Source organism: Sus scrofa, chromosome 14 (genome assembly GCF_054392235.1).
Source record: "Sus scrofa isolate SSC_HxYL_T2T_F1_AM1 chromosome 14, Sscrofa_HxYL_maternal_Yorkshire_Landrace_v2.0, whole genome shotgun sequence".
In the NCBI taxonomy this organism is placed as follows: Eukaryota; Metazoa; Chordata; class Mammalia; order Artiodactyla; family Suidae; genus Sus; species Sus scrofa.
The window spans coordinates 52,068,004-52,086,260 of record NC_139396.1 but is presented as its reverse complement, the minus strand read 5'-3'; the positions used below and the strand labels follow the sequence as shown (position 1 = coordinate 52,086,260).

The 18,257-nt window shown below is 51.7% G+C and overlaps 1 protein-coding gene across 2 annotated transcripts; it reads right to left on the bottom strand.

The window, feature by feature from the left end:
* Positions 1–4,498: 4,498 nt before the first annotated feature.
* On the bottom strand, positions 4,499–16,642 carry HPD (4-hydroxyphenylpyruvate dioxygenase). 2 transcript variants are annotated; one of them, NM_001348964.1, is made up of 14 exons: positions 16,469–16,546; positions 16,324–16,350; positions 15,740–15,802; positions 15,270–15,374; positions 14,451–14,493; positions 14,185–14,267; positions 12,886–12,975; positions 10,766–10,869; positions 10,268–10,345; positions 9,153–9,315; positions 8,963–9,034; positions 7,270–7,392; positions 4,864–4,980; positions 4,499–4,789 (listed from the first exon to the last, which is right to left on the bottom strand). In NM_001348964.1, exons 1-14 carry the CDS (start codon positions 16,469–16,471, stop codon positions 4,679–4,681), a joined length of 1,182 nt encoding a protein of 393 aa, NP_001335893.1. In that variant the 5' UTR covers positions 16,472–16,546; the 3' UTR covers positions 4,499–4,678. The 2 variants fall into 2 exon arrangements, with proteins under 2 accessions (NP_001335893.1, XP_020927832.1); XM_021072173.2 differs by lacking the exon at positions 7,270–7,392 and having other exon boundaries at positions 16,469–16,642.
* Between the last annotated feature and the right edge of the window lie 1,615 nt (positions 16,643–18,257).

Sequence of the window (18,257 nt, the reverse complement as noted above, 5' to 3'; positions counted from 1 at the left end):
GATACGCCGTCTCTCTTGCTCTCCTCTCTCTCACTCCTTTCTTTCTGCTGGGGGCACACCCTGCTCTTGAGGAGGGGGTGCTGGCTGGGCTCTGGCAGTCGGGTGGGGTAGAAGGAGTGATTTGGGGTGTGGTCCACTCAAACCATCTGTTCTTTTTAAAAGAACTTTTTTTTTCTCCCAGTTTTATTGTTCTGAGCCTGTCAGTGGATTCTGTGAACCAGGACAAGTTATAGTCAGAGTAATCCTTCCACAGCTTTTAAGTTTTCCTTGTAGAACTTTTCTTAAAACCTGAGGTATTGGGAGTTCCCGCTGTGGCTCAGCAGGTTAAGAATCCAACTAGTATCCATGAGGATGTGGATTCAATCCCTGGCCTCGCTCAGTGGGTTAAAGGATCTGGCGTTTCCATGAGCTGTGATACAGGTTGCAGACGCTGCTTGGATCCTACGTTGCTGTGGCTGTGGTGTAGGCCAACAGCTACAACTTTGATTCGACCCCCAGCCTGGGAATTTCCATATGCTGTGGATGCAGCCCTAAAAAGATTAAACCAACAAACCTTAGAGAATTCCCTTCGTGGCTCAGTGGTTAACGAATCCAACTGGGAATGATGGGGTTTTGGGTTTGATCCCTGGCCTTGCTCAGGTCTCAGCTCCTTGTAGGTCTCAGCTCCGCCTGATCCAGTGGTCTGGTAGCTCAGATGCCCACAGAGAGTTTGTTAATTAGATCGTTTACCTCTGAGAAGGACACAGCCAAAATCTCAGCAAAAAGCTACATGACTGAAAAGATGCTCATTTCTTACTAGAGAAATGCAGATTATGCTATGACCATTTCCCCTGTCAAGTGGCAGACACCAACATTGGTGAGCATGGGGCGGGGCACACTCATGCACTGATAGTGGAAGCATTAGTTGCAGGAACCTTTAGCAGGAAAAATTAAATGTCAATGTCTAATATTTAAAATGCACATTGAGGAGTTCCCGTCGTGGCGCAGTGGTTAATGAATCTGACCAGGAACCATGAGATTGCGGGTTCAATCCCTGGACTTGCTCAGCGGGTTAAGGATCCGGCATTGCCATGAGCTGTGGTGTGGGTTGCAGATGTGCCTCGTATCTGGTGTGGCTGTGGCTGTGGCTGTGGCCGGTGGCTACAGCTCTGATTAGACCCCTAGCCTGGGAACCTCCTTATGCTGCTGGAGCGGCCCCAGAAAAGGCAAAAACACAAATAAAATAAAATAAAATGCACATTGACTCTTGATGCAAATGTCCCACTGTCAGGAATTGAGCCTGAGAGCCACAAGCAAGCAACAATAAGTACAAGATATTCTTTGCAGCCTCACTTGTGAGCAAAGAAATGAAGGCAAGGGAGGTGTTAGTGAGTGCTGGGCTCCAGACAGGTGGACACCTCTGGAGTTGGATCTATGGTAAGAGAAAAAGAGTTGACAGGCAGCGCCAAGAAAGAGAAGGTAGGGGCACCTAACGGTTGTTGACTCCCTCGTGAATCAATTTTTTTTTTTTTTTCGGGCTGCACCCAAGGCATACGGAAGTTCCCAGGCTAGGGGTCCAATCGGAGCTACAGCTGTCAGCCTACACCACAGCCACAGCAACTCAGGATCCGTGCCATGTCTGTGACCTACATACACCACAGTTCACAGCAATGCTGATCCTTAACCCACTGAGTGAGGCCAGGGATCAAACCTGAATCCTCATGGATACTAGTTGGATTCGATTTCCACTACACCACAACAGGAACTCCATTTTTTTTTTATTTTTATTTTCCCACTGTACAGTAAGGGGGTCAGGTTATCCTTACATGTATGCATTGCAATTACAGTTTTCCCCCCACCCTTTCTTCTGTTGCAACATGAGTATCATTTTTTTTTCTTTTGCTGTGCCTGCACCATGTGGAAGTTCCCAGGCCAGGGATCAAAACTGCGCCACAGCAGTATCTGAGCCACAGCAGTGACAATGCCAGATTCTTAACCCACTAGGCCACCAGGAAACTCCATTCAACCAATATTCATTGAGCACCTACTATGTGCCAGCTACTCCTCTAGGCACCGGGCATAAAGAATGAAGAAAACATACTTCCTGTCCTCGTGGTGATTGTGTCCCTGTGGGTGAGCCAGGCCAACATGAAGAATAAATGCTATGGGAGTTCCCGTTGTGGCGCAGCAGAAACGAATCTGACTAGCATCCATGAGGATTTGGGTTTGATCCTTGGCCTCGCTCAGTGGGTCAGGGATCTGGCATTGCCATGAGCCGTGGTGTCGGTTGCAGAGGTAGCTCAGATCTGGCATTGCTGTGACTGTGGCATAGGCCAGCAGCTGCAGCTCCAATTCAACCCCCAGCCTGGGAACTTCCATATGCCATGGGTGCAGCTCTAAAAAAGCAAAAAAAAAAAAAAAAAAAAAAAAAAGGAATAAATGCTATGTTAAGGAGAAAAATAGCCATGAGAAGGGGGTATCAGTGGGAGGGAAGTGAAATTTTAAATAAGATGGATAGGGCGTTCCCGTCGTGGCGCAGTGATTAACGAATCCGACTAGGAACCATGAGGTTGCGGGTTCAATCCCTGCCCTTGCTCAGTGGGTTGAGGATCCGGCGTTGCCGTGAGCTGTGGTGTAGGTTGCAGACGCGGCTCGGATCCCTTGTTGCTGTGGCTCTGGCATAGGCCACAGCTCCGATTTGACCCCTAGTCTGGGATCTTCCATATGCCTCGGGAGCGGCCGAAGAAATAGCAAAAAGACAAAAATAAATAAATAAATAAATAAATAAATAAGATGGATAGGGAAGCCCACTTAACTGACATGTGAACATGTCAAAGAGGATGAGAGAGTCAGCCCTGTGGAGACCTGGGGGAAGGCAGAAGGTCAATGAGTGCAAAGTCCTGTGGCAGAAGCCTGCCTGGTGTATTTTGAGGACCTCCAAGGATGCCTGTGGGGCTGCAGCTGAGTGACCAGAGTGGGGAGTGAAGGAAATGAGGCCTGAGAGGTACTTGGTGAGGGAATGGGGGAGGCGGATGCTGCAGGCCCTTGCAGGGTAGCACAGGGAGAGCCTAGGGCACCCAGTCCACGACTCACACAAAAAAACACACATCCAGGAGTTCCCACTGTGGTGCAATGGGATCAGCAGCATCTTTGGAGCCCTAGGACACAGGTTTGATTCCCAGCCTGTCACAGTGGGTTAAGGATCTGGCAGTGCTGCTGCTACAACTTAGGTCACAACTGCAGCTCAGATCTGATCCCTGACCCCAGAATGCCATATGCCACCCGCCAGTTGGCCAAAAAACAAAAACAAAACCTTGCCAATTTCTCCATTATACCAACTCTGATTTTTTTTCTTACACTGAACTCCACATGCTCCTAGTTTTATATATACATATATACAAATTTTTTTTCATTATAGGTGGTTGCTCCTAGTCTGAGTTGGCTGCTCCTCAGGGAGGGCTGACAAGCTTAAGCAGCAGAAGGAAAGAGATCCTATTTGCCCCACCTCTTCTCTTTTTCTCTTTTCTTTTTGGCCACCCCTGGCATATAGAGCCAGTGATCAGATCCCAGCTGCGACTGTGGCAATTTCGGATTCTTAATCCACTGTCTGGGGCTGAGGATCAAACCTGTGTCCTATTGCGTAGAGGTGCCACCGATCCCATTGTGCCGCAGGGGGAACTCCTCTTCTTTGATTTTGAAGAAAATTTTCCTTCCAAGTGTTTTAGGACAGGTAGCTCCTTTCCCAACTGTCATTCTTTTGCAAGGGCCATTCGCTCTTGAGTATGAACTAGCCTCTTTCCAAATGGAGTCTGCACCCAGTGCACAGCTGGCGGCAGTGGAGCTGATGGGGGGCGGTGCAGTGTCTGCCATGCTGAGTGAGGGTAGAGGACAGAAACTGAGGGGCTCAGACTCCTACCAGCTCTCAGACCAAGTACCACATTCAGGGGTTGCTGAGCAAGGAAGATGCCCCAAAGTTCCTAGGCTAACACCTTTCCCTCTACTATGTCTTGAAATTTGGGCGGAGGGCAGCGATGGTGGGGACAGCTCATCCTTAGAGATCCTGGCAACATCAGATAGAATGCTGCCAAACTCTGTCCCATCTTAGGGCCTTTACCCTTGCTGTACCCTCTTCCAGGGATGCTCTTTCCCCAGACTTGCCGGGGCTGGCTTCCGAATGTCACCTCTCAGAAGGGCCTTCCCTCCCTGGAAATTAGTCTTCCTTCTCACCTTCACCTCAACAAGAGCTCATTACCTGCTTTATTTTCTCTTAATAGCATTTACCACTCTATAAAACGATATTGTCTATCTTTCCCTCTAGAATGTCAGCCCTCTGCAGTCCTTGGTGCCAGCACTGTCCCAGACCCGCGCGGTCCTACTTGGCACAGGGCTTGCACTCTGCGCCTGCTCTGTCCCGGAGTCTCTGAACCCCTAACGCGGACGCCTCATACAGCGTTGCGGCCCTGAGCTCCCCCTGGCGGCAAAGGACGTCACTGCTCCAGCACAAACCCTTGGACACCGCTTTGGACCTGGGTCAGCTTTATTCCGAAGGGTGGAAAAGGGAGCGGCCCAACTGAGGGGAGGGGTAGGAGGTGGGTGGAGTCTTGGGGGTGGGGAGTGGGCGTGCTCCAGGGCGAGGGGGCGTGGCCCCATACGCCGCAGGTGGGAGGGGCTTCGGTGGGTCAGGCGGGATCAGCCGGGCCTACAGGCGGAACGCGACCCCGTTGGGGTCTGTGTCCGTGAGGTTACCCCGAAGTTCTTGCTCCTCCTCGAAGGCCTTGAATAGTGAGTTGAAGTTGCCGGCTCCAAAACCCTGGAGCGGGAGAAAGGAGGTGAGTTGCAGGCGCAAAAAGCCAACCACTGGGGACAGGCGGTCCTTTGTGGTACCTGGTGGTTGTTGCGCTGAATGACTTCCAGGAAGACTGTCGGTCGGTCCTGCATGGGTTTGGTGAAAATCTGCAGGAGGTATCCTTTCTCGTCGTAGTCCACCAGGATTTTCAGCTCCTAGGTGGGAGACAGGGACTGGGTAAGGGGGAGGCTGGCTGGCCTCTCTATCCTGGAACAGTGAGATCCTTAGAAAGGCCCGTGGGGGCTCCTAAACCCCCAAAGCCAAGAAAAGACCCTTTCCTCTAGCAGTTTCAGAGACCTCTAAATAGATCTATCCCCGGACTGTCCTGTTACTACCCCTTTGCCACAGCCCCTGTGAAGCTACCCAAGGCTGACCTGGGCAGCCTGGGTAGCTTCCACTCACTCTCCCTGCTTCTGTTTGCCTCCTTTCAATAATCCATCTTCCCCCCAGAGAGGGACCTTTCAAAAATCACATCATCTCACTCCCCTGTTTAAAACCCTCCAATGGAATCTAGAACCCTCATATGTGGCTGGTGGGAATGTAAAATGGAGCTGCTGTGGAAAACAGGCTGATGGTTCCTCAAAAGGTTAAATGTAGAGTTACAATATGATCCTGCAATTCCAGTCAATTCCATTCCTAGGTATCTACCCAAGGGAATTAAAATGTATGTCCACACAAAAACTTGTACCAGAATGATCATAGCAACATTATTCATAACAGCCAAAAAGTAGAAACAAACCAAATGTCCATCAACTGATGAATGGGTAAACAAAATATGGTCTCTCCATCCATTCAATGGGATATTATTCAGCTATAAAAAGGAACAAGGTGGGAGTTCCCATTGTGCCTCCGCAGTAATGTACCTGACTCATATCCATGAGGATTCGGGTTTGGTCCCTGGCTTCGATCAGTGGTTTAAGGAACCTACAGTGGTGTAGGTGGCAGACGCGGCTCAGATCCTGTGTTGCTGTGGCTGTGATGTAGGCCGGTAGCTGCAGCTCTGATGTGACCCCTAGCCTGGGAACTTCCATATGCTGCTGGTGTGGCCCTGGAAAGACAAAAGACCAAAAAAAAAAAAAAGACGAAGAAAGTACTGACATGTGCTACAACATGGCTGAGCCTTGAAGACAGTTATGCTAAGGGAAAGATGCCACTCATGAAAGATTACATATTGTATGATTCTATTTATATGACATGTTCAGAAAAAAGCAGCTCTGTAGAAACAGAAGATGAGTGGTTGTGTAGAGCTGGGGGCTAGGAGGAGGAAAAGAGGGTGATTGAGAGGTGATGGTTAAGAGGTGTGAGGTTTCTTTTAGAGTGATGAAAATGTTCTAAAATTGATTTTGATGATAGTTGCATAATATAGTGAATAGTCCAAAACCACTGAATTGAGTATTTTAAAAAGTGACATATGTGACACATATCAATAAAACTGCTAAAACCAAAACCAAGGAAGTTCCCTTGTAGTGCAGCTGGTTGAGGATCTGGTGTTGCTACTGTTGTGGCACAGGCCACAACTGAGGCATGGGTTCAATCCCCTGGCCAGGGGACTTCTGCATGCCATAGGCACAGCAAAAAACAAAGCCAAACAAAACCAAAAAAACCTTCCAATAGTTTCTGGCCATAGAAGAACAAAATCAGAACTCCTAAATAGCCCACCAGAGGAATCCACTCCAGCCTCTACCTCTATGACCTGAGCCACTCCTCAAATGCTTCCTTTCATCCACTCTGGCCTTCTTTCTGTTTCTCGGATACTCAAAGCTTGCTCCTGCTTCAAGACGTTTGCATTTTCCTTTTTTTTTTTTTTTTTTTTTGCCTTTTCTGGGGCCGCTCCAGCGGCAAATGGAGGTTCCCAGGCTAGGGGTCTAATCGGAGCTGTAGCTGCTGGCCTGCGCCTGAGCCATAGCAACGCAGGATCCGAGCCATGTCTGCGGCCTACACCACAGCTCATGGCAATGCTGGATCGTTAACCCACTGAGCAAGGGCAGGGATCGAACCCACAACCTCATGGTTCCTAGTTGGATTCGTTAACCACTGAACCATGACAGGAACTCCTCGTTTGCATTTTCTGTTCCCCCTGCCTGGACTGCTCTTTCCCTAGCCCTTCACACAGCCAGCCCCCTCTCATTATCCAGATTTCACCGAAATGGCACCCCCTCAGAGAAGCCTTCCCTGACTGCCTCCTGTGTGGTAGCCCCTCTCTGTCATTGCCTCTTTTAAGTTTCTGTACAGCACCAGCTCTCTCTCTCTCTGATGGTGTTTGTGTTACTTATTTGTTTGTCATCTGTCTCCTCACTAGAATGCGGGTCCCATGATGGCTAGGACCCAGTCTGCTCTCCCCACTGTGTCCTAGTGCCTGATGTGAGGTGTAGACATTTGCGAGGCAAGATGTAGCCCAGGGCTCCCTCTCCTTGGCCGACCAAGGGTGCTGCCCTGGGCCTCACCTCCAGGACATCGATGCTCTCCTTTACCCGGATCTTGGCCGACTTGAGCTTCTCCTGCAGTTGTTTGTAGTAGGTGAATGGAACAGCCAAGAACTCCACACCTCTCTCTCTCAAGCTGCGAATCTGTCTCAGAGCAGGGTCATGGTCAGCTTTCTTCTCTCTCCAGGCTCAACACCCCCAGCCAGGTGGAAATGCTGGGCCGGGAGAAGGCAGGGTCCCTATCACAGCCCCCCTCCCGCAACTGCCAGGATGTGCTGTGACCTCATCTCCTTCCTCCTTTGGGCCTTGTGGGTCCCCTTAGAAGAGCAACAATTGCTAACGTTTGTGGAATCTCACTATGTGCCTGTCTCATGTTCTTTCTATGTACTGCCTCATTGTCCATGCAGTAATCTTTTGAGACATTTGGATGATGATTCTCCCCATTTCATAGCTGGGAAAACTGAGGCATTGAGGGATTGTCTTTTTTTTTTTTTTGCTTTTTAGTGCGGCACCCGAGCTGTTGCTGTTGGCCTATGCCACAGCCACAGCAATGCCAGATCCGAGCGGCGTCTGCAACCTACACCACAGCTCACGCAACGCACTGAGCGAGGCCAGGGATCAAACCTGCAATCTCATGGTTCCTAGTCGGATTCGTTTCTGCTGTGCCACGACAGGAACTCCTTGTCTATTCTCAATACAGTAGCCAGAGGGATTTTTTAAAGATACAAGTTACACTATTATCACTCCTCTGCTTACCCCACGGTGGTGTCTCAGAGTCAAATTCAAAGTCCTCACCATCTGTCCCCACTCCTTCCTTCTGACCTTGTCTCCTGCCCCCTCTCCCTCGTTCATTCTCTTCCGGCCATTCCTTTACCCTTCCTCTGCCCTGGCTGTCCCTTCTGCCTGGTTGGGGGGTAGGGGTAGGGGGCAGATTTTCCAGCTTCCTCTCCTCCCTCTGCATGGGGTGTCTCCTTCTCAGCCAGGCCTTTGGTGACTGCCCACTTTAAATACACCAAGTCTTTCACTCTCACTGGCCCATGGCCCTGCTCTATTTTCCTCAAGAATACTCGCTGCCATCTAACATAGGTATTTTACTAATTTTATTTTCTGCCCACGTAAGGGCAGGAACTCTTGTCGTGTTGGCTAATGTATCTCAAGTACCTAAAACAGTGCCTGGTGCATAGTAGGTGCTCAGAAATGTCTGTTGAGTAAATGAATGAATGAAGTTGCCACGGTCATGCAGTGAATTCTTGGTTGGGCCAGGACTGAACAGGACCACCCAGGCTCTTATCTGCTCTGTCACATGGCCACGTCAAGGACTCAGACTCCTCAAGGGCTGGAGCCATAGACTCAGAACATTTAGTTTGGCTGAAAAGAACTATTGGATCTTGTAGGTTCATATCCTCAATTTCAAGGTGTGGCAACTGAAGCCCAGAGAGGGGATCAAATCCCCCAGAGACACACAGCAAAGTCACCAGCAGAACCGGGTCTAGAACCCAGGCTTCCTGCCACTGCCAGAGAGACTGAACTTTTTGGGGTGGGAATATGCCTGCACATGTGTGACAGGAGCCATTAAGCCTGTTGGCCAGCTGGGCCAGTAAAGGGGACCCAGGACCGCCACTTGCCAATTCCACCCCTGGCCCATGACTCCGTTTTGTAGTTTGGCTCCGGCGCTAAATGGGAGGTGAATTAGGCCCAGGAACAGGCTTCTTACCGCTGTGATGATGTCTTCCGTCTTGAGAGCAATGTGCTGGACCCCAGCGCCCCCGTTATAGTCCACATATTCCTGCGGGAGGGAAGCAAGGAAACCGTCTTTGCCCCACCCCTTCCACGGCGAGAGCCCTCCAGCCTCTCCCCTGCTGCCTTCCTCCCACCAGGGCCGCTGGAGCCAAGGGCAGGCCCACCTGGATCTGGGACTTCTTCTTGCCCGGCGCTGGCTCATTAATGGGCATCTTGATGGACTCCTCATAATTGGCCATCACAACGGACCTCAGAGCACTGTACTCCGTGTGTATCTGCGTGTCATCCACAGACCAGAACCGGTGGAACTGTAGGTTCCTCATGTACCTGCAGGTGTGGCCAGAAGTGTGGGCTGGCCTGAGAGCTGGCTCTGTGGGCAGGGACTCCCTGCCCCTACTCCACCTTCCAGAATTTTCGCCTGAGCAGGTTGCAAAGGAGTTCCTGCTATTGCACAAGGGGATCATCGGCATCTTGGGAGCACTGGGATGCAGGTTTGCCTGCACAGTGGGTTAAGGATCCAGTGTCACACCTTCAGCTTAGGTTGTGACTGTGGTTCGGATCTTATCCCTGGTCCTGGAACTCCGTATGCCGAGGGGTGGCCAAAAATGAAAGAAAAAAGAAAAAAAAAAGAAGCAGGCTCCAAAAAGGAGCCTTTCATAGTACATGCATCATAGATTGGTGCTTTTTTTTTTTTAGGGCTACACCCACAGTGTATGGAAGTTCCCAGGCCAGGGGTTGAATCAGAGCTGCAGTTGCCAACCTACACCACAGCCACAACAACACGGGATCCGAGCCATGTCTGCAACCTACACCACAGCTCACGGCAATGCCAGATCCTTAACCCACTGAGCGAGGCCAGGGATCAAACCTGCGTCCCCCTGGGTACTGCTGAGCCACAAAGGGAACTCCTTTAGATTTGTACTTTTACTACGAGAGTTTTCTTTTGAGTAACAAGATGTCTATATATGTGGCAATGCACCAACAGAGGGAGGTGCTTTCGAGAAGGGACACCTGCTTCTAATTTGCACAGGGGTGCTCTTTGGGTGGTGACAGCCTTCCTCCAGGCCTTCCTGGACCGTGCCACCCCCTGTGCCGATTCCCCCAGGTTCCTCAAAAGGAAGACCCGTGGGTCACTTCGGGCCTTAAATCCTGTGGTCTCCATGGTGCAAATGAATCTGTGACCTCAGGCTAACCTCCCCCCACCTTGTGCTCTCGTTCCCACCGAGACTGGGGAGTGGGCTTGTCACCTGTGTGGGAGGGCTGTGGACCAGGAACTCACCATTGAGAGGCAGACTCCATCTCCTGATCAGGCTGGTTCCCCACAATGTGATCAATTATCTCGAGACCACATTTGGGCCTGGGAGAGGGAAACAGTGCGGGGTTGAGGGGAAGGCTACTCCCTCCACAGCCTCTCCCCCCCTCCCCATAACAGTGACTGCTTGCTCTTCCACAGCCCTTGCTATGGGCACCTTGTCTGCAACAACTCACTTAACTGTTACTGGCCCATTTGACAGATGAAGAAACTGAGGCTCAGAAAAATATAGTAACTTGCCCAGGTTAAATAACAAGGAAGTGGCAGAGCTGGGCTTTGAACCAAAGCAGCCAGGTTCCAGAGCCCATACTCTTCGCCTTTATGCTTTCTCCACTGGCCATCCTTGGGTACCCTCAAGGGCTCCCCAGCAGGTTCCCAGACGCTCTGCTCTCTCAGAGCAGCCCAGGCTGCATGGAGGACAGGGTGTTGCTTGCCACCCTACCCCTGCTGTAAGGGGGCACTCACAGCTTGGAAAGTAGAGGGTCTGTGAAGGTTGGGGCCTCGAATCCAGGCAGAAAGCAGCCGGTGTAGTTCATCTTCTCCACCAGCGTGTGTGTGGTGTCCCCGAACTGTGGGCGGCAAACAGCATGAGCTCCCAGCCCATGGGGACAGTCCATGGCGCCAGCACAGCCCTGGGTTCCAACCTAGACCTGGCCTAGCTCCTCATGTGATCTTGGGCAAGTCCCTTCCCTGTGTCAGAATGAATTGTAGTTTGTCATTTGGGAATTTCTTTTTTTTTTTTTTTTGGCTTTTTGCTATTTCTTTGGGCCGCTCCCGCGGCATATGGAGGTTCCCAGGCTAGGGGTCGAATCGGAGCTGTAGCCACCGGCCTACGCCAGAGCCACAGCAACGCGGGATCCGAGCCGCGTCTGCAACCTACACCACAGCTCACGGCAACGCCAGATCCTTAACCCACTGAGCAAGGGCAGGGACCAAACCCGCAACCTCATGGTTCCTAGTTGGATTCGTTAACCACTGCGCCACGACGGGAACTCCCGGGAATTTCTTTGATGGTCTCTCTACCCCATAGGGCCAAGAAGCTTTGTAGGGATGGGGATGCTGTTTTGCTCACTGTGGCGGCCTGGCACACAGTAGGTGCTCAACGGAAATGTGTTGACTGGATGAAGAGTGATGAGGGCATTGGCTCTAATTATATGGAAGGACCCTTTTTTTTTTGCTTTTGCTTTTTCAGCTTCACCAGCGGGATACGGAAATTCCCAGGCCAGAGATGGAATCTGAGCTACGTTTGCAAACTACACCACAGCTGTGGCAATGCCAGATCCTTAACCTTTTGCACCAGGCTGGGGATTGAACCAGCAGTGCCACAGAGACAAGCTGGATCATTAACCCCCGTGCTATAGTGGGAACTCCTGGAAAAGTTCTTTCAATTACTTTAACAATCTTTTCTTTTCTGTTTTTTGTCTTTTTGCCATTTTCTTGGGCTGCCCCCGTGGCATATGGAGGTTCCCAGGCTAGGGGTCGAATCAGAGCTGTAGCCGCTGGCTTACACCAGAGCCACAGCAATGCAGGATCCGAGCTGCGTCTGCGACCTACACCACAGCTCACGGCAACACCGGATTCCTAACCCACTGAGCAAGGCCAGGGATCAAACCCGCATCCTCATGGATACTAGTTGGGTTTGTTACTGCTGAGCCACAAGGAGAACTCCTTGGTATTCTTTTTTTTTTTTTTTTTTTGGCTGCACTCACAGCATGCAGAAGTTCCCAGGCCAGGGATCAAACTTGTGCCACAGCTGTAGGCAGAGCCACATCAGTGACAATGCCAGATCCTTAGCCCACTGAGCTACAAGGGAACTCCAGACTTGGTCATCTTTGCTAAGTGTCTCTGATATGCCAGGTGTTGTTCCAAGTGCTGTACATGAATGGTCTCATTTAATCCTTAAAATAACTGTGGGAGGGGAGTTCCCATCGTGGTGCAGTGGTTAATGAATCAGACTAGGAACCATGAGGTTGCGGGTTCGATCCCTGGCTTCCCTCAGTGGGTTAAGGATCCGGCGTTGCCGTGAGCTGTGGTGTAGATCGCAGACGCGGCTCGGATCCCGCTTTGCTGTGGCTCTGGCATAGGCTGGCAGCTACAGCTCCAATTCGACCTCTAGCCTGGGAACCTCCACATGCCGCGGGAGCGGCCCAAGAAAATGGCAAAAAGACAAAAAAAAAAACCCACAAAAATGTGGGAGGGGTTATAGCTGAAGAAACAGGCCCAGAATGGTTAGGTAACATGGGGCAGGGCACGCAGGTGGACCACACAAGTGGTCTTTGCTCATTTAAACAGGCACAGAGAGGTGAAGTAAGTTGCCCAAAGTCACACAGCTGGAGTGGGGTGGGGCTTCCCTCCCATCTCCTTCCTTCAGAGCCCCTGCCCGCAGCTTGCATCCCTTGCTGGGGAGGCAGGGAAGCCCTGAGCGTGATGGTAGCCCTCATCAGCCTCTGCACACCAGCCAGGCACCCAAGAGGTCTGGCTCAAGGAAGGTTGTCTGTGCTTTGAGGCACAAGGGTGGAATGGGGGTCCTGGCATCTGGGCGGGTGCTGACAGCAGGAGGGAAGGGGGCCCTGAAGTTAACTCACCGTCTGCAGCACAGCAAACTTCACCTTCCCAAACTTGTCTTGCTCTATCCAGGGCTCCCGTACGATTATGGCGCCCCGTTCCCGGGCTTTCTACAGAGGCAGTGGGGGTGTGGGTAAGCAATGGACCCTTTGCCTCCCCACTGCTGAATCACCTCTATGTGGTCCTGCCACAGCCTCTTCCAGCTTTTCCAGCCCCAGGCAGGAACCCTAGCCAACTTTAGCTGTTGCCCTTGACGCCCATGCCTCATGCCCATTTGGCAGGTAGAGAAGCTGAGGTCTGGGGCCAGAGACTAACCAGGTGGGGTGAGGGTCTTTCTTGCCTATCCCTGTGCTAACTCACTCTGTGGCTCTTCTCCCTTTCCAGTCCTCAGTTTCTCCATCTGTAAAAGGGTGCTTGGATAAGACAAGTACAAGCTGGCTTTACTGAGCACCTACTATATGTTATACCCTCTTGCCAAGTGCCTCATATATGATTCAAACCTTGTTACTGCATGTCTATGCTCATCACCTATCAAGCACTGTTGCAGATATTAATGTCTCAGTCCTCACAGCAATGTTACATGAAAGGCATTTTTTTTTTTTTTTTGGTCTTTTTGCCTTTTCTAGGGCCACTTCCTGCGACATATGGAGGTTCCCAGGCTAGAGGTCTAATTGGAGCTGTAGCTGCCGGCCTACACCACAGCCACAGCAACACAGGATCCGAGCCGCGTCTGCAACCTACACCACAGCTCATGGCAATGCCGGATCCTTAACCCACTGAGCAAGGCCAGGGATCGAACCCGCAACCTCATGGTTCCTAGTTGTATTCGTTAACCACCGCACCATGACGGGAATTCCAAAAGGCATTGTTCTCTCTTTTTTATAGATGAGGAAATTGAGGCACAGAGAAGTTAGGTCACCTGCCCGAAGTCATCACAGCTAATAAGATTCAGGCCTAGAAGTCTGCCTCTGGAATCTACACTCTGAACCTCTAAACTGCCTCTTGAATACTCTGTCTGGTACACAGTCGTGCTCAAGAAATGGTAATGATGATCGTGTTTCCTCTTTGTAACGACTCAGGGAGATAGGTGGTTATCCCCATTTTACGGATGTGGAAACTGAGGCTCAGAGAGAAAAGGCCTGGCAACTAAGGGGCAGAATGTCACTGGAACTCAGGTGGGGGTCACACCAACATTTGGGTGCATTACTCCTACATGGCAGGGTCCTCTGGCCTGGACGGATGGGGGTCCCTATGGCAGACAGGGAGGGCAGGCCGAGCCTTATTGCTTTGTCTCTGCACCAGCCCAGGTGTGGTCTTACCTGCACTATGTAGTCACAGTCTTCCACCTCGAACGCAATGTCCTTCACTCCGTCGCCGTGTTTCACCAGGTGATCGCCCATCTCTGTGGCCAGCAGTGGAGGTGGGTGGCTCTGGCGTCACAGCCCCTCACCTGTACCCTCAGCCTCCTGGGCTCCATCTCCTCTTGGGTTGAGACCCCCTCCCGGAACGCTGACCCCCCTTCCCCTGTGTCCCTGACTCCACCCACAATACCATGTCTCCACCCTGCCTTCCAGGGCCCCCTCACCTTTGTTCCAGGGGTTGAGGGCAGAGGAGAAGACAAACACAATCTAAGATGCAGAGGAGAAGGAAGACATTGCTGGTGGCCCAGGCAAGCGTGTGGAGGTGAACCCCAGCCCCTCCTCACTGCCTACAGTGAGGGACCCCGGTGGGGCGTTAGGACCAGATCCCCCCTCCCAGCCAGGCAGGACTCTTGATCCTGGGTTCCTGGCCCTTCTCTGCCTCAGCTTCCCGCCTGGTCCTGAGGCATGGGTGCTGCTTCCAGGTCAGACCCCCCCTGGGGTCCTGGGATGAGCTGTTGGTCAGGCCTCCCCATCAGGGAGAGCTCCAGGGATCCATGGACCAGACACTGCTCAGACTTCCAGCTATTTTTTTTTTTTTCCTTTGGCCATGCCAGTGGCATATGGAAGTTCCCAGGCCAGGGATCAAACCCATACTACTGCTGTGACCTGAGCCGCTGCAGGGACATGCCAGATCCTTAACCCACTGAGCCACCAGAAAACTCTGAGACTTCCAGCTTTAATGTCTGAGGCCTTTGCCAACTTTTCCCCAACGTCTGTGCGGCCAGTGTTGGGCCAGGCAGAGAAGGAGACCAAACTAAGAAGGTCTCTGCTGCATGTCTGTACAAGGTGCCGGCAGAGGGCTGGTTGGGGGCAGAACTCAGTGCACACCTCCCCAGCCACACCAGGCCGCTTGGAAGAGGATAGCGCTGCCTGGAGGAAGGGCCTCATGGTCTACTGCACCCAGAGGTGCCAGAGCCATCAGCGAGCTCAGAGAACAGCAGGGGCCCCCTGGGTGAGCAGGGGTTCCTGGGGTGGGGACTCACCTTATCTTGCTTGACCACGTGGCTGACCACCTCCCGGGACCCCGTCTCCAGGCCCTTGTAGGCTAGGGGTTCGAAGCCTATCTTGCTGCAGTAGTACGACGCAGCCTGGAGCACAGAGCCACAGCTGGGCCGTGAGGGTCAGGGGCTGTGGTGGAGGGGGCCCCCCCAGCTGAGAGCCCCCAGTCCCCTCAGCCTGTCCCCCCTGTTGCCCCAGGTGCAGAGTCCCTCCTGGGAAGAAAGGTTGCTCCCCGTCCCATTCTGAGCTCAGGCGAGTTTCCCGCTGGGGTCCACAGCCTCAATTGTGTAATTTAGGATCCAAAGGGTGACTGTCTATCCGGGACAGTCCCCGCACCTGCCCTGATCCACCCCTCGTAGGGACCAATCACAGACCTGGCTAGAGGCCTGCCCTTGTTCAGGAGGCCTTCTCCCCTACCCTCTGCCCCCTCCTGGCACCTCACCCCGGCTTCTACCTGTTTGGCATTGCCAACCCAGAAGGTCACGGAGTGGAAGTGGAGGAATCGGCCTCTCTCGGGCTGCAGAAGGAGAGGAGGGGTGAGGCTGAATCCCTGGAGGTGGGTCTAGAAAAGTGCAGGTGGAGAGGGGGTCCCCAGCCACCCCCCTTGTTCCAGCCTCAGTCCCAGAACTGAGAAACCAACCCACTGCACCCCCTGCCGTGAAGCCTTGCCAAGTCTCAAAAGAGGTTTCTCAGGTAGAAATTGAGCTTCTGTGGGCTCCTGATTGGTCAGCCCCCTCAGGAGGCCTGTCCAGTTTTCGAGGGGGAAACAATCTTATGCTATAGCAACACAGATTTAAGTTAGAGTTTAGAAAGAACTTCCAGACAGGATTAAGAGATTGGCAGGACTCGAAGGAGTAAAAGTGTTTCTTAGAAGGGCAAGGCTGAGTCCAGCTTAGTCTAGACGTGGCACAGGGAGCCGGAGATGAACTTGAGTCTGCATCCTGGACATCACCAACCCTCTGTAGCTCTTTCTCTTCTGCTTTTTTCTGACACTTGGGTTTCCTGGGACACTGAACCCACATTTCCCCTCTCGTTTACCTTCTCTCCTTTGTCGCTGTAAGACGTCTAAGAAGAAAGAAAAGGACAGTATGACATGGAAGCTTGGACCCAAGGTGCTTCTGGAAATCTCACTGCCGATCTGTGCCACCAGGGGAGGTTGCCATAGCCCCAGGCAGGTGCTTACCATGACTGCTCTTGGTCACACTTCTGCTGATGAGGCTGGGATGAGATGCCAAGAGCGGAGTGCTGGTCAGAAATATTTAACACCAAGCAGGTCCCGCCCCTGGCCTCCTGGGCTGCCTGGGGGTGGGGGCTGACCTGGGAGCTCCTGCGCCTGGAGGCCTCTGATCCAGCTGTGGCCTCATTGGACGGGGTGGTGCTGTCAGGCCCAGAGAAGGGGAATGACTCATCTAAGGCCACTAGCCAGTGGGGGGACAAAGCCAGGGGCCAGAAGCCAAGGGCATATTCTCTCTAAGACCTGGGGCTGGTCCCGCCGATCTCTGCCCTCCAGAATCTAAAGCTTAGAAGGCCAAGGCCAGCTTTGTGTGCAGGAGTGGCTCCAGAATTCATATTTGGGGAGAAGTGAAAGAGGGATTAGGGATTGGTCTTGAAGCCCTGTTTGCAGAGCGAGTGTGTGGTTTACATTTAGGCAATCAAGTTGTGTTCCGTAGTGGTTAGAGGCATGGGTATGGGGGTTTAAATCCTGGAGCTGCTATGTTCTTTGTAACTGCAGAAAGTTACGTATTTCTCTAAGCCTCAGTCTCCCCATCTGTGGAAAGGGAGCAATAGTAGTGGAGCAGGGGGATTCGGTAAGAAAAACATAAGTTTCAGTGCCTTACTGGCACACCCTAAGGTCTCTCTTAATGTTGATTATGACTCTTTGTTTCTTTGGGGTTTGGGGGAGCTGATAGAGAGCAGGGAGCCCTTGGTATTGCTCGAGCCTGAGGAAAGGAGGAGAGGTTGTGGCCCTACCCGTGACCCAGAGTGGTGGAAAGTGGAGCTGAGAGCTCTGGGAGAGGAAGGCCTGGGCTCTCCCCAGCACCCTGTCACCTGAATCCACAAGGCTCACTTCCCTGGAAGGTGGAGTGCTGGCTGCTGGCCACCTATGGATGGCATTTACCTGAGGCCTCCGGGACAGCCCCCTGCCTCTGGCTCCACCAGAAACTCCATCGTTGAGCCATCTTCCTAGGGAACTGACTTAATCCACTATCATCGTTACCTGGAAACACCTTCCAGCCCTTGACATTGGCAGTCCCAGCCAGGACTCTGTTACCACCCCCACCGTCTTGCATTTCGACTTCTTGTATGTCCCACACCAGCCTGTTTGGTTGTTGTTGGCTTTTGAAAGTGATATTTATTTTGTCCCAATTATACATAATTTATAGTCTCCCCCCAATTTATTTAAACTAAAAAAAAAAAGTTGGTTTACTGTTTTCTCTCGTTCCCCACCCCCCACCTCTGGCAACCGTGGGTCAGTTCTCTGTATCCATGAGCTTCTTGTGTGGTGTGTTATGTTTTTTAAGATTCTACATATAAGAGAGAGCATATGGTACTTGTCTTTCTCTGATTTATTTCACTGTGCATAATGCTTTTGATGTCCATCCAAGTCAGCCCAAATGGCAAAATGTTTATTCCCTTTTATGGCTGATTAATATTCCATTGTAAATGTACCACATCTTCTTTATCCATTCACTCATCAGTGGGTTGTTTGCACACCTTGGCTATTGTAAATAACGCTGCTGGGAACATGGGGGTGCAGATGTCTTTTCGAGTTAGCATTTCCATTGTCTTCAGATGTCTACCTAAAAGTAGAATTGCTGGATCATAGCTCTACTGTTAATTTTTTGAAGAACTTCCTTATTGTTTTTGGTAGCGGTTGCACCAATTTACCTTCCCACCAGCAGTGCGCAAGGGTTCCCTTTTCTCCACAATCCTTGTCAACACTTCATTCTTGTCTTTTTGATAATGGCCAT